The 14,300-nt window shown below is 36.4% G+C and overlaps 3 protein-coding genes across 3 annotated transcripts; 1 reads left to right on the top strand and 2 right to left on the bottom strand.

The window, feature by feature from the left end:
• Positions 1–61: 61 nt before the first annotated feature.
• On the bottom strand, positions 62–421 carry RB195_021155 (uncharacterized protein; the record flags this gene model as incomplete). The annotated part of the gene is made up of 2 exons (XM_013437660.2): positions 62–252; positions 328–421. 2 exons carry the CDS (start codon positions 419–421, stop codon positions 62–64), a joined length of 285 nt encoding a protein of 94 aa, XP_013293114.1.
• Positions 422–5,662: 5,241 nt separating this feature from the next.
• RB195_021154 (uncharacterized protein) lies at positions 5,663–6,112 on the top strand (the record flags this gene model as incomplete). The annotated part of the gene is made up of 3 exons (XM_013437661.2): positions 5,663–5,757; positions 5,825–5,871; positions 5,946–6,112. The coding sequence occupies 3 exons, from the start codon at positions 5,663–5,665 to the stop codon at positions 6,110–6,112; spliced, it is 309 nt and encodes a 102-aa protein (XP_013293115.2).
• Positions 6,113–8,874: 2,762 nt separating this feature from the next.
• RB195_021153 (uncharacterized protein) lies at positions 8,875–12,364 on the bottom strand (the record flags this gene model as incomplete). The annotated part of the gene is made up of 8 exons (XM_064207751.1): positions 8,875–8,942; positions 9,000–9,134; positions 9,190–9,323; positions 9,382–9,490; positions 11,294–11,384; positions 11,673–11,807; positions 11,886–12,002; positions 12,269–12,364. The coding sequence occupies 8 exons, from the start codon at positions 12,362–12,364 to the stop codon at positions 8,875–8,877; spliced, it is 885 nt and encodes a 294-aa protein (XP_064063632.1).
• Between the last annotated feature and the right edge of the window lie 1,936 nt (positions 12,365–14,300).

The following is a 14,300-nucleotide window of genomic DNA, read 5'->3' as shown; positions in this document are numbered from 1 at the left end:
AGAAATCCTCTTTTATGAGGATAGAGATCTGATTGAATAGCACAATCGTAGAATCGGTTTCCTAACCCATCATTGCTCCCATCATAGCACCCATCATCGCTCCTTGGAGTGGATTCATTCTTCCACCATAACCGCCACCGAATCGTCTCATTCCATACATTCCACCACCGTATGGTCCCATGCCACCATATGGACCCATACCTCCGTATGGACCCATACCTCCATATGGACCCATTCCTCCTCCGTATGGTCCTAGAAGTTTTAATTAGTTAGACGTTAATCTTGGGAACATTTTATGATTTTCATAGATGAGAGAAAATTTCTTACCGTACATTCCACCTCCTCCATATGGACCGTAGCCCCCCCACTGGCTGCTTACCGAAGAAATTAGGGCGATGGCGAGGAGAAGGATGAATTTCATATCTTTAACGAATTAGTAGCGTTATCCTTAAGGTTAGTGGCTGATTCTGAGAAAGAACGCTTAGAAATATGGAAAATGTGTTAGAAAATAGAAAGAAGTGTTTTTTGCAGTGTTTTATTTCCAGATGGTTTTAAATTTAAAAGGATAGGAGTTATGAAAATCAGTGGCCATGATGGGAGGGAAGAAATTGAACTGAATTGGGTAGGATGAGAAAAGCGGAAGAATGTCTTAGTACCAGGTGGGAAACTAACTAAAAACAAGTACAAATTGTAATTTTATGAGAGTAAATGAAACAAGTTTTGTACTTGTTTGCTAACAAAAGCGGAGGTTGTGTGCTGGTGTGACCGAATGAGTGGCTTTTATACAGGAGTCAGGCTGTGGAATATTAGCATTAAACTTTTGTCGTATGTCAGCAGACAATGCGATGACGATGTGAATTGGGGGAACAAAGTGATGACCTCGCGATAACCACACGTGTTTAACCTTAAACGACTGATTTCGTTCTACGCAGTTTTAACGTTGTAAAGGATCGTTGACATATCATCGACATACTATTGTCAATGACAGACCACAAGGATTTCTGAGGACGTCAATGTTAGCGAAGAAAAAAAAAAAAGGTGCATAAAATATCTAAGGTGGAATAGGAAAAAAAAAACGAGAAAAAGGCAACCTATAGTGGAGCACTTTGGTACTTTTTTATTATCAAATTTTATAATCCACAATAGTTCGAGAAAGATCGGTTCGAGAGTCCGAGAAACGAGATAAAAAGAAAGATCATTGAATAGAAGACATTTAAAAAAAATCGTGTTATAGAGAGCTGACATATTTATGGAAACACTCCAGTATATTAAGGATACTCTTCTTAATTGTGATACGAAGCTATCTCCAAGATATAGCGGGATCATTACGAATTGATTACCAGTTTAAAAAATACATTAAGAAAGTTGTTAATAGTGGTTTGAAAAAGAAATAGTTATATACTATACTAATTTACTCATGTTAATACATATCTCTGTGCAATATTCCAAAATCTATATGATTGATTTTGTTCCTTTCTAGAATTCATGCTGCTATTTAATTTATTTCTAATCATCCATTAAGTTTTATTGACTTCTTTCTGTATATTGCCGTAATCTGGTGTATTGTTTGATTTAAAAAAAAAAACAGTATGACAAAACATTTGAAGCTATTATTGGATGGAACGTTTTCTTCAGCTATAGCTGCAATTCTCTTTGTTCTGACATTATTTCTTTGTTCCTTTTTGTGTTCCTGGCGAGAATCAATTTGGAAGTTAATGCTCATCAAATATAATCGTGTTTAAGCCAAAAAAAAAAAAACAGATTGAGCAAGTTTTTCTTGACTTGGACTTGGTTTAACAACCGTACACTTCAACTTCTAAACTAAAACTCTTCTTTGTTTTTACTTTTCTTTCTGTGACAGCTCGTCCGGCAGGATTGAGGAATCAAAGTTATGTGCGTTGTTGTTGAATTATAGAAATAAACCTGATTTGTTTAAGGAAAAGAAATATGATTTTAGTGAATGGCTATTCTATCTAATCTAAGTCTTTGAACATTTTTTTCAAAAAAAAATTCTTATACGAATTATTATGCATCCGCGACTCGTGCACGTATCCAAGGGATTTCCTGAATTTTCTGACTTCTGATTTCCAATGGACTCAGAATTGCATTGATACAAATCAATAGAAAATTTATCTGCAAAAGTATATTATATAGTATATAAACTAGTATATATAGTATATAAACTATATTTCTAGTTCAGCAGTAAACAAGTATAGATGTTCGTAAACATTTTGTATTTTCAGTCGGCTTTATTCACTACAATTAATGTATACGCTGTTCTTGATCGATATACACGAAAATACAGCACTACCGAGTAAATACTGTGTTTATGTGTTGTTATGTGTGTGTTTTTGTTGTTATGTTATGAGAGTGAATTATTCTTAATATTACTCTCCGAAAAAAAGTACTAATCAGAATTCAGTGTAAGATCGTATTTTTGAATAAGAAGGGGGATTCCCACACGGGATCAGCACTTATCGCTCGATCTGGTTACTGGAGGTCGTCTAAAAAATTTCTTAGAGAAGTTAGAGGGTCTATATAGCTCCATGAATCCATAATCAATCGATTTATTATCTGTAATAGTGCCACGATCATTCCATCATTCTGTTCTTATCTAATCAATCTGTTTGTTGACCCCATCCATACACATTTCAGCCGATCCCTCCAGCCCTAGAAAGTTATAGGCCGTTACCGCAGGTAGCTCAAATTCTACTTTTTTCTTCTTATTTTTTCTGGAACATTTCACCGTAAAATGTTGACTTTCGATTTCTTAGAAATAGCATCCGTGAGAATTCTCAGTGCTGAGTTCTTTCTTGTTGTAAAGAAAGTAATTAGGAGAAAAAATTTGTTATTATTTAATGGTTCTTTATTGACCTTTGAAATACGTTCACTAATAAAATTATCAGTTTTTCGGCTCATGTTAATTTTTCTTATTTGAATTTTCTTCCTGTTATTTCTAGATGGAACATACACAAAAGGCAAGACTAGAAGTGTTTGTTAGTTTATTAGTGTACAGTTCATCTGGACTCGGAGATGTCCATGATTACGTGGGATATTGTCGATCTAGTGCCGAGGACCACCGTCTTCCTCTCTCCTTTATGATTTTTTTCGTATTCTCTTTTAGCAGTCTCGTTGCGCCATAATAATACAAAAATCTAAACTTTAAAGGAAAAAATCTTCCACAGTAGAATTGTGCGATACGGAAAACTACTATCAAAATAATATCCAGGAAAATTCCGGTTGCTCGTCCGAAGTTGCGAACAATGAATAGAGAGAAGTGAAGTTTATTTTGGTTAAATTTTGATTTGTTCGATCAAATGGTGTGTTCATTTTTTTTGTCCTAACAACCTTTGGTTTCTATTCGTTGCCTGTAGCGTTGTAATGTTGACGTGAGAAAGGCGTGGGCTTCCTTATAGGAACGTGAAAGTCAGGTTCCAGCCGATAACGGCATCTATTTGGCAAACACCACAAATTTCTGTATTATAAGTGTTTTGGGGTAAATAGCATAGAACAAATAACGAATTGTAGCGCTCTCTTCTGTCTCTCTCCCTAATTAATAAGTTTTGAAAAGTTTTAAAAAGTTTATTCGTTTTACGCTACTTTGAATTCACCTATACTTTCTTTACTTTAGATTTTATTTTCTATTTAGTTGATTGTAATAATGATCTAATTTAACTAAACATTACTAGTTAAAACTACAGTAAAATAAAGCAAAACAAAACGTGATCTCTCTTTTGTGAAAAACCCTTTCCATCTATGATCTACCACTTAATCAATGTAGTGTTCTGCTGAATTTCTCGAAAATTCTGGCGGGTATCCGCGCTTTCACAATATCAAATTTCTAACATATTGATACATAAATTGTTATATTACTTTAGAAATATCACTTACATAATCGAAATCGTTGTTTTTATGTTTGTTCTTATGATATATACGGACATCCGCTACGGAACTGATTCTCTACCAACGTTCTTATCGACATTTTAGATATTCCGTGTTCATTTCTAACAAAGTGATTCGTGATGGTTCTGAGTGATTTTCATGCTTTATCGATTTTTTCTGACAATGAAAATAGGATAGGTTTAGTAAGAGGTCTAAGTAGGACTAGATTTACTTGTTATCAGTCTTGGGAATCGTAATACTCTTGTTGATGTTTATTTATTTTTTCACATGCATCAATAGCGCACAAAAAAAAAAGAAAGAAAACGTCACTACTGAGTCAGAACATTCAAAAAAAAATCAGGAAACCTATTTTCAGTTGGGTCTGGCGTAATCCTTTTCGTGGCGAATAACACGTCAAAGATGTTAAAGTTTTTTCATTCTTTCTTTTTTTTTGATTAGTTAGTTTTTTCGAACTAATTCTAATCACCTGATCAATCAGGAACTAAGTGAACGAAATTCGTGAACCGATGATCCGTACGAACGATACACATATGTACGTACGTAAATCGATTAGTAGAACGAAGAAAACACGACCGTTGAACAGCGCCGAATCAAAGTCTGAAATCGTGCGCGTTGTTATAATAACTCCACCAATCTCCCCTCTCATTTCATATTCCCTAAATCCGACACACGACTATGGCCGCCGTCAATATCACGATATGTTTATCGTCTGCGTTTATTTTGTTTATATAGAATTATTCACGAATCCACGTCCATACTCTCGTAAAGTGTTCGATTTTCTGATCAGTTGAACAACGTCAACCGATTATTTCCGTGTCTACACGTACCAAAATTTGCATATAATTTGCGTTGTATAAAAGAGAACTATCCATGTATGGTACCGTCATCCATACAAACTCACTTCGTCAGTACGCACATCTTCTAACACTTATTGGTACGAATTTATTTCACAATTGTTGTCGTCTATTCGCTTTTTTTTCTATCATTAAAATGATGAATGATTTCTTCAGATTCTTTGTCATTTCTCAATTCGTGCTTCTAATTTTTTATCGGATGTTTTTTTTTTTCGCAGGTCTTGTGCCTTCTCAGTCTACCATCTTGGCTCCGCTAATCTTCTTCCGCTTCTTCCCCTCTAACCTCGACGAATTTGGATAGGTAGGTTTATTATAGGTGATATTATTGTTTGATATTTCTCTTTTTTTTCCGCTCCAATCAATTGAGACGGATTTGTCCAAAAGCGTGTAACACTTTCATTTAAGTTAGTTTCTCTCAGATGGTTATTTAGTTTATTTAATTTGTAAATAGCTACTCATTGGTCCTGAAATGGTTTTATAGATCTGCTCTGTATCCGAAGTTACAAATATATATTCTTCTGATGGGAAAATCGTAGGGATTTTTCGCTAGAATTGCTCGTCCCCTGCGCTGTCGTTAAGAAATTTAGTCCGTTTTGTGGGTTTTCGTTGAGAAAATGGATTAGTTCACAACGAAGATTAATAGATTCGTAAGGAGAATCTTCGCAATAAAAAATGACATTACAGCAAACATGTAAAGAAAAGGAAGACGTTTAAAATGAAAGATTTTAATATATACATTTGGGTTTTTACTTAATTCCTAAGCTTGGATTTCCTTCAATATTTTCACGAGCAGTTTTATGAGATTTTCTTATTTTTCCTGAAAAGGGCACAACGTTTACAGGATTCGCCTTCACAGGCCCCTATAGTCCTTCACGTTGTTAGCATCACATAAGTGACGTCACACAATGACGTCACTAGCAGCACCTGCTGTGCTTGTGGCTGGAGCAGCTCTCGCCATGACCGTGCCTGTCATTGCACTCAAGGAACTCCTGGAGAAGAGGTCAGTGAAATCCTTGATTCCTCTACCAGATGCATTAAATGTAGACATGAAATGAAACGTGTTTCAGATCTAAAATGAATTTTAAGAAGCACCTCGGCAGACGCCATGTTTGCAGTAAGTGATACGAACGTTTTTTTTTGTTCTTGGGTTTCAAGGTTACCTCATAAACTGAGCACATTTTTCTAAAGGAGTGAACTTCGCTGAGATGGAAAATTCTATCGATGAAATCGGAGAGAAGAAGAAAATTGGAGCGGCTGAAGCGGCTCCAAAAAGTGGAACGAAACAACAACAGCAAACAAAACCACCTGCATATGACGACCTATTTCGTCCACCACCGCCATATCGCACAAAATGATTATCAGCTGATTATCCCCTCATTGTGTGACGTCACTAAGTCAGTTATTTACTTTTGTTTATCAACGAAAGAACACGTGAATCTAGTTCGCTTTGTTTTTCTTCTATAAAGACACGCTAGTAATTCCATTCTTGGGCCGTGGAACGCTTGAAACAATTATGTTGCTCGAAGATTTTTATGTTATGGGACACATCAAATAAAGTTCAATTATGTTTGTACTGTGTAAACTGAAGATTTCCTTCGTTTTGATAACAATCTTGAAGAATTCTGATAAGGAAAATTAGGGACACGAATCCATTGTACACAGCAGATCGATAATGAGTACGAAACAGAAAGTACCAGCAGTAGATCTAAGCAAAACACTGGGACTGTGGATGTCATGAAATCTACCTTCACACTAATGTTACTGTAACTTCTTTAATGTACAATTACTCCAAAAGGAAGAAAGAAAAACATGCCAACTTTGCGGATTCCACATTCTTTGATTCCTGATTAATATAATATGGAAGCAATCCTTGAAATCAACTAGTTACTCTACTACTCATTACCATATTTGTAACAAGTGTCCTATGACTATTGGAATCTCTTCCTTTAAAGTCAGAGCTTCTTCAAAAACGCTGGAAGAAAACGCTGGAACCACTAAAGAGGTGTTCGGCTACTGGCTAAGAACATAAAGAGTTAAATTGAGTCAAATAGGACATGTGATCTCAAGAGGTGATAATATCCTCCCCCTGCTCGTCACAAGAAATATGAGCGAGGTTCGGAGGAGTTCCCAGCCAAGGTAGTGAATTTAGTCAGTGCGGCCTACATCACCAGGTGGAGGAAATACTTGTAAAAATAGGTGCAAATAAATAAATAAATACGGTATCGAACTAGAACGTACAATGAGTGACGAACGACGAGTGCGCACACACACAGCCCATTGCACGAAAAAAATCGTCTTGTATAGCAGGGCAAAAAATGACGTCACGAATCCGCTTATGCATTCCCAGGACGAAATTTAAAATTTCAATGATTATTTGAAGATTTTAGTTGTGAGAAGATGAATAGAAATAGCCTACCCTCAATGGCAGCAATATTTCAGAATTCTCTTTCACAGAACGAAGAGACAAACAAGAGCACTCAGCCAGAAAAAAAAGGAATTGGAAAAAAAATGTTTTGTTTGAAAATTTGAAATAAAGAAGGGGAAGTTTAGCAAAGTTGATATCACTGAGCAGATGAAAACAAATTTTCAACGCAAAAAAGCAAGAAAAAGAAAAAAGTGACCAGTGTTGATCAATCCGATTTTGCGGAAATGAATCGATACCGACATTTTTCTCGTCGTTTTTGATCTCCTATACAATCAACGTGCCTATCGTCGTTTTTGTGTTCGCCAAATTTCTTCAATGCCCTACCAGTACTGAATTTTCCTTTTTTTCATGTTCTCAATCCAGAACTTCCTTATCAGCAGAATTCTCGGGGACTGTTGTCAAGAAAAAATGAATACATCACCATGGGAAGCTTCGTGTTGTGGTCACTATTTTTCTAAATCCCATATAACACCACGTAAGCATTTTTGGTACTTTGTCAACCTATACATTCCTCAAGGTATACCTCTAGTGATCGAGTTCTTCCGATATGAGTGAGAAAAGACCATGTACAAGTTTTGCCCAGTTGATATTTCCATTTTGAAGTTTTTTCTTGTATAATAATTGACTTATAAAAGTAAAGCTTCCCAAATATATTTATTTCCTTCCGTAACTCCTTTCACTTTCTAAAAATTAATCTAACCTTCACCTTGTTTCCAAAACTATACTACTTTGGAGATACTGTGGTGAAATTTTGACAGTGTTTCTAATCAGTTCTTCTAGAAAGTGTGCATATTTTGATTTTCGCTTTTGCTTCTATTTATATTCTCTCCACTGTTATGATGAAAATATCCACCAATTGATGTGTTCCTTCACATAGGGTTTTAGAATTGTTTTAGTCTTTTTTACGGGATGTATATAAATCCGTTTAAGGGGCAACATGAAATGAGGAAGTGCAGTTTTCTCCAGGATTTTTGTTCCATTAGCTGCCGTGTTGCAACACTAAGTGACTATGTCCATTTATTGACAGCGAGAATTAGGCAAGTGCGATATCGATCGTCTGCATCGTTCCCGCGTGTGAGACGGTCGTAATGCGAAGATCATCGGAACAGAAATTCTGGAAGAGACTGTACCCCCACGAAACGGCCCATTAAGTTTTCCTGAATTGCTAGATATCGTGGCCTGTACTAATCTCGAGACCGTACTCAATGGCCAGGATAGCAAAGGTACGGCAACCTTACGCATGATAGGTAAATTAGCCTTCAAGCCTCATTTTGGTAGTGACAAGTATTTCTTATTCAAGTGGAAGAGCGATAGCTCATTGAGGCTTGTTCCCCGGTTGTTTACGTAAAATCTCAACGAAATTGGAGGTAGTCTAGCGAATGATTCCTGGATTGAATCTACTGCTTAATATGTCCCAATATTTCTCCAGAAATTCTTTAGTTTGTTTTATTACACTCCTTTCTAAGCTGTTTAAAACAGTGACAGTTGTATTTCCAACGGTTCACGGAATAATCTTTTTTTTTTGTACGAAATTACTCACAAAAGACATATAGACATCTGTTGGTTTCGTTTCTTCCCTTTTCTTCAAGTCATTTTTCCTCATTAGAACTCGAAAATATTGAACTTTATTCAAATCGTTAGAAATCTTACAACCCGCATTGCAGTACCCATAGTTTTTTTGGTTAAGAAAAATTACTTTTCAGATAAGTAACCGCCATCCTCAGCACTGTCCTCAGATGCAGCAGAATTATGAGCGATTTCTGGAAAAAATGGGTGAGCTGAGTTCGTTTTCTTCTAAGTAACTAACATTTCAATACCTTTCACAATGAGATCGCTGAGGTTATAGCCTTTTCTGTTCCCTGACAGTGTCCATGGATGATGTCGAACTTCCCAAGCTTCGGCTCGACATATTACAGTCTCGTGGAAAACACGAGAAAAAAGATCGTCCAATTCTACATTGAAAAATTTTATTTCGGATTTTTTTTAAGTAATCAAAAGTAGTATCACCTGGTGAAACGTCATCCGGTAAAACGTAGTCAAGGCTGAGAGCTTCACTGCAGGATATAAACGGAGTCTCTCGATAGCATAATCTGTACAAAAGTACGCCTAACGCCCAGCAATCCGCATCTTTTCCATAAAAACTGGAATCAGTGCCGGGAAGTAACTTTTATCATTCGAATGGGTGAAATATCAGCTCACCTGCGTCCACTCCAAATTTCTGGACTACATGCAGGCTGTGAACATCGAGGATGGTAGAACATTTCACCGTTTCTACAAGCCGCTGCACTTCCGAAATCGACCAATTTACCTGAAAAAGTATATTTAACCGCTTCTGCTGTTGTTCAAAATCAATGCTGACGCTCAAAGGAAAAAATCGATTTTATCTACTATACTCATAGCAAGAGAACTATGAATGCTGAGAATACCAATGGATTAGTGCAGATTGCGCGACCAAGAAGAATTTATTCATTTACCTCATTTCTATTTTCAAATTTTTGTGCAAAATTGGAGGCGAAGAACTGGATTTGGACGATGAGATCATAGGCGATCGATAATTGCAAATCAATTCCTATGAGCTGATAACTACCGCCTATTTTCGTGTTTCGCACTCAATTTCCCATCATACTACAGCTTTTTTTTGCGTCATTTTTAAAATTTCCATGAAAAGAAATTCACCGTGCTTCACCCGTCGAGCAGAACAGAAAACGACCTAGTATTTGGAATAGGGAATATTTTATGGACGTTAGAGTGGTTACAGAGGAACGCTTATTAACAAAATTGCAAAAAGTACTATTACAGGAAATTTGAAAATGAATCGGAAAATGGATAGAAGAAAGACACCACAGTAATGGTTACCGTCTCCAACATCTCCATTCCAAAAATCCGCTAACCGCGAAGTTTACAGCCAACCTTGGATCTGTGGGATTCAAAAGGACGCAGATGGATAAGGTTGGTGGAAGTGAACTAGTGTTTGAAAGTGCCAAAGGATACCAGGAATCTGACGTGGAGGGAGAATCCGCGGGGAAAGCTAGAGATGTGGTTGTAGATTGCAGGATCAGGGGTTCACCCCTCCTTAATCGTTCTAAAAAAAAAAGCCATAGTTCTTACGAGGAACGTTAGAACGCTCCTCGTAAGAACTATGGCTACGTTCGTTGCGTACGTTCTGGTCCCCTCAGCAATATATTCATTGATTTCACTTGAATAGGCAGTCCAGGGGGACCCACTGGCTTTCGACCGCTGCGCAGCTGGTTGCGGCGCGTGTACGAAGGTGACGCGTTGCAATGGAGCGTTACGACTGAAAAACTTCCATCACTACGTCAGATTCGTGGTATGCTGCCTTCAAATGAGTAACAGCATGTTTTGACTCGATTCCCTCTACGGTTTGGTTATGAGTACAAAGTGATGCGATAGAAAAACACTTTTTTTTTTCTCGTGAGCACTGTAGTTAATGAGTAGTTAATGAGAAAGTGAACGTAAATAGGATAACGAATGAAGTCAGCGATGTCGTGCACTTCTGAATAGCAAACATAGCCGAGTCGAAATCACTTCAACTGTGGTGCGATGAAGCACAAACGGCTGCGTTTCATTGCGCAATGGTACCTTCGCGAAACCGTCGCCGTTGCGCTGGAAGTCTAACACTTGTAGCGATTAGTACAGTAAGTCAATTTATTTTGACCCGGCTATACAGAAGGATGCCTGATGCCCTGACAACAAACTTATAAATGGCTATGCAAAAATAATCTACAGGACCTAGTAAGAGGGACGGGGTATTTTGTTCCTGAGAACGATAAAACTTCATGTTTCCCTTTGTTTCCTCTAGAAATGTCGCACTAATTCGAATTTAATTTTGTTTTGCGCAGACAAAGTTCGTAAGGGAATTGGATATACATTCGTAAACACCACTAGGGTCACGTCAACAAAAGTAGAAATTAAGCGGTCTTCCACTGAGGTACCAACAGCGTTGGCCATGTCATGAAATTCACAAGTTTGGTCGTTTTTAGCAGATTTTAGTTTACCCCTTCGAAATCGCAAATAAACCCCACACATGAAATCATCTAAAGCGAAACGAATATATAAGTAAGGATAGTAAAATATTAAAAAAAAAACTTACAGTTGAGATTCTCATCCATAACGACATTTTCTAGTTTTATATCGAGATGAGCAATATCATGACAGTGCAAAAAAAGTAATGCATCAGATACCTAAAATGAATTTGTAGTCGTAGTGAGAAGGAGCCGTAATATGTAGTGTAGAGGGGATTGATCAGCCTGGGATTTTCGTCTGGAAATTTTCTCTTAATCTACTAATGCACTACTAAAATACTTCATAGCCATAGAAAACGAACGATGAACTCAGTACAATTTCGAAAATGGCTAAGAAAGTGCAAGAGTATCCTATTTGAACTCACAAATTATATATCCAGTCCTTAAAATTATCGGTGAATCCTTGCCTTATTTCTAGAAAATGTACTTATGAAAAATAAAACGTACCTGAGCAAAAAGATAGGCAAGCACATCCTCAGAGGTTTCAACTCGTTTCATGGTGAAATCATAGAGGTCAATTGAATTTGTTACTAATTCCATAACAAGTAGAAATGATTTCGCATCCTCAAACGAATCCATAAACTAAAAAAAAAGAGATTTTTTCCTTTCAACCCCTCCCCCTCTCCCCTCCCGAAAAAAATTAAATAACTCCAATCAAACCTTGATAATGTGAGGATGGTTGAGATTTCTTAGAAGCTCTACTTCGAACGGATATTCTCCTTGAGCTGTACATGCATAATGAGGTAGTCTGGATTTGTATATCGTTTTCAAGGCCATCTAAAGAGCGGTAGGAAATAAAATGACTAAGGAAAGCAGCCAAGCGTTCATCTCGTTTTCTCATAAATAGACATTAAGAGAAATCCACTAATAGCCTCAACGTTCTCGCAAGAATGGCTACGTAAACCCCGTATGTAAACAATGTTACGCGACTTAGCATTTGCGAATTGTCGCTGACGGAATGTCCAAAAGTGCAGCACGAAAAGACTTAAAAACGGAAAGGTGGAAAAAAGAAAAACGTAGTGGAAAACTGGTTACACGAATACCTCAACTCCATCGCTTTTTCGACTGACACGACTTACTTCCCCGAAGGAACCGCTTTCAATGAACGGGCCTCGGGTATATTTCGAATCGAAATCCATACCTGAAAATGATGAACGTTTTGAATAGCACAAAATGAGCACAGAATACCCGAAAAAATAATAGCGAGGAAAAAATTGAGAAAATGTACACGACATGGGTAAGAATGTAGTGAGCTGTTGCACATAAAAAAAAATGCATGCCTTTTGAATGATATCTGGAAAAAAGCTCTAACAACTAAAAAAAAATTTTTGTTGTTTTATTCCAATAAGAATTCGCATAGAAATCATTGGGGAATTTGATAAAGCAAAGTTTGTTAGAAACTCTTAATATGTTCGATACAAAAAAAGTTGGCAGAGTGCGATGACATCCATGAAACGAAGTTTTTAGCACTACGACGTAACATCGATAAATTGTCAACAACATCAATGTTGATGCGATTTTCCATAGAACGTAATCCATGCGCCGTATGCGTATGGATTTGCATTCTAGCGGAAGCAAGCGTATTTGATGAGACAATGAATGATGAGTTCTCAAACTTTGACTCATCCATAAAGTGACAGACCTGCTGTTGGCCAAAACCCGTGCATAACAAGGTGGTCGGTGGAAAAACGTCGGGGTCTGCTTCGCTCGTATCTGACTGAGATCTTTAGCGATAATAAGACGTTGGATCGATATTTTAGAAGGGACTGCCCGGTGGGTTTTCCAGGAATGGTGTTCATTTATCAAATGGATTCTATTGCCAGTATATTTCTAAGTTTAGTAATTCATTTGAACCAAGTACAAAACTTCTTGTTTGTTTCCAAGTCCAGAGAGACGAAATGTTATTCTGAAAAACTTTTCAGTCAACGTTTAGCATCCACCTAATGATTGCAGCTATATTCCTGAGATGTTTCTAGTTTAGTGTTTGCTTCTATAATTTCCAGCCATCTCCTCAATGTTGAGGATCTTTTTCTCCACTTTTTCTTTTTCTTGAGGTTCTTGTAAGTGTTGCATTCTGAACTAGATAATTTCAGTATGTGAAGCTTTGAGAACTCTTCCACAAATATTTGCACAGTGGAGATAGACCAAGATAGTCTGTCATAAGAAGACGAATGGAAATGAAAAAGATGCACGAGCGCTGGAGGAGTAAGTGAGAAAGTCTGATTAACAGAACTAACATGAAAAAACTAACTACGGAATGCAGCACAGTCGTGACGAAGTAAAGAGGCGTAGGGTGAAACTAAGAACTCCGGAAAATCCGGTAGAAATCATGAGGATTGAAAATGAGAACGCATGATTGACTTCGAATTCGGATTCGGATTATAAAACGCAATTTATGTTAGATTTTCATTAATATTAGTCCTTCTTATACGAATGCTATGATTATACAGAGTTCAGTTGGACTCGGTGCCAAATGAGGTGGAAGATTACGAGGTATCCTTAAGGGAATATTTCAAACATCAGTCTGGACCAAGAAATCTTTCGCAGTTAACATCCTTAACGAGAAAGAAGGAGAAAAAAGCATAAATATTATGTATATTAGTAATATACATAATATTTTTGCTTTTATTACTTATTTATTACTTTTATTACTTGCTAGTAATATTTGCTTACTACTACTCTACCATAAACATTTTTAGATGCAATGATATTGAAGCTATCTACTAAAAATTCATGAAAGTTATATTATTATTATATTAACATTATTATTACGAGTTATGTTATTATTATATATAACATTTCATTATAGTTATATTGTTATTATTATTATTATTATTATTATTATTATTATTATTATTATTATTATTATTATTATTATTACTATTATTATTATTATTATTATTATTATTATTATCATCATTATTATTATTATTATTATTATTATTATTATTATTATTATATTAACAATTAGAGCAATTCTGATAAAATAGCAAGTTTCTCTAACAATATTTGTCATTTACGTGTGTCATAAGAGGTTTTTCCAATAAATCTTCGGAAGCTCAAATCCTTGTAGTT

Source organism: Necator americanus, chromosome X, assembly GCF_031761385.1.
Source record: "Necator americanus strain Aroian chromosome X, whole genome shotgun sequence".
NCBI lineage: Eukaryota > Metazoa > Nematoda > Chromadorea > Rhabditida > Ancylostomatidae > Necator > Necator americanus.
Note: the sequence above shows the minus strand (reverse complement) of the source record. Positions and strands in the feature narration are given on the sequence as shown.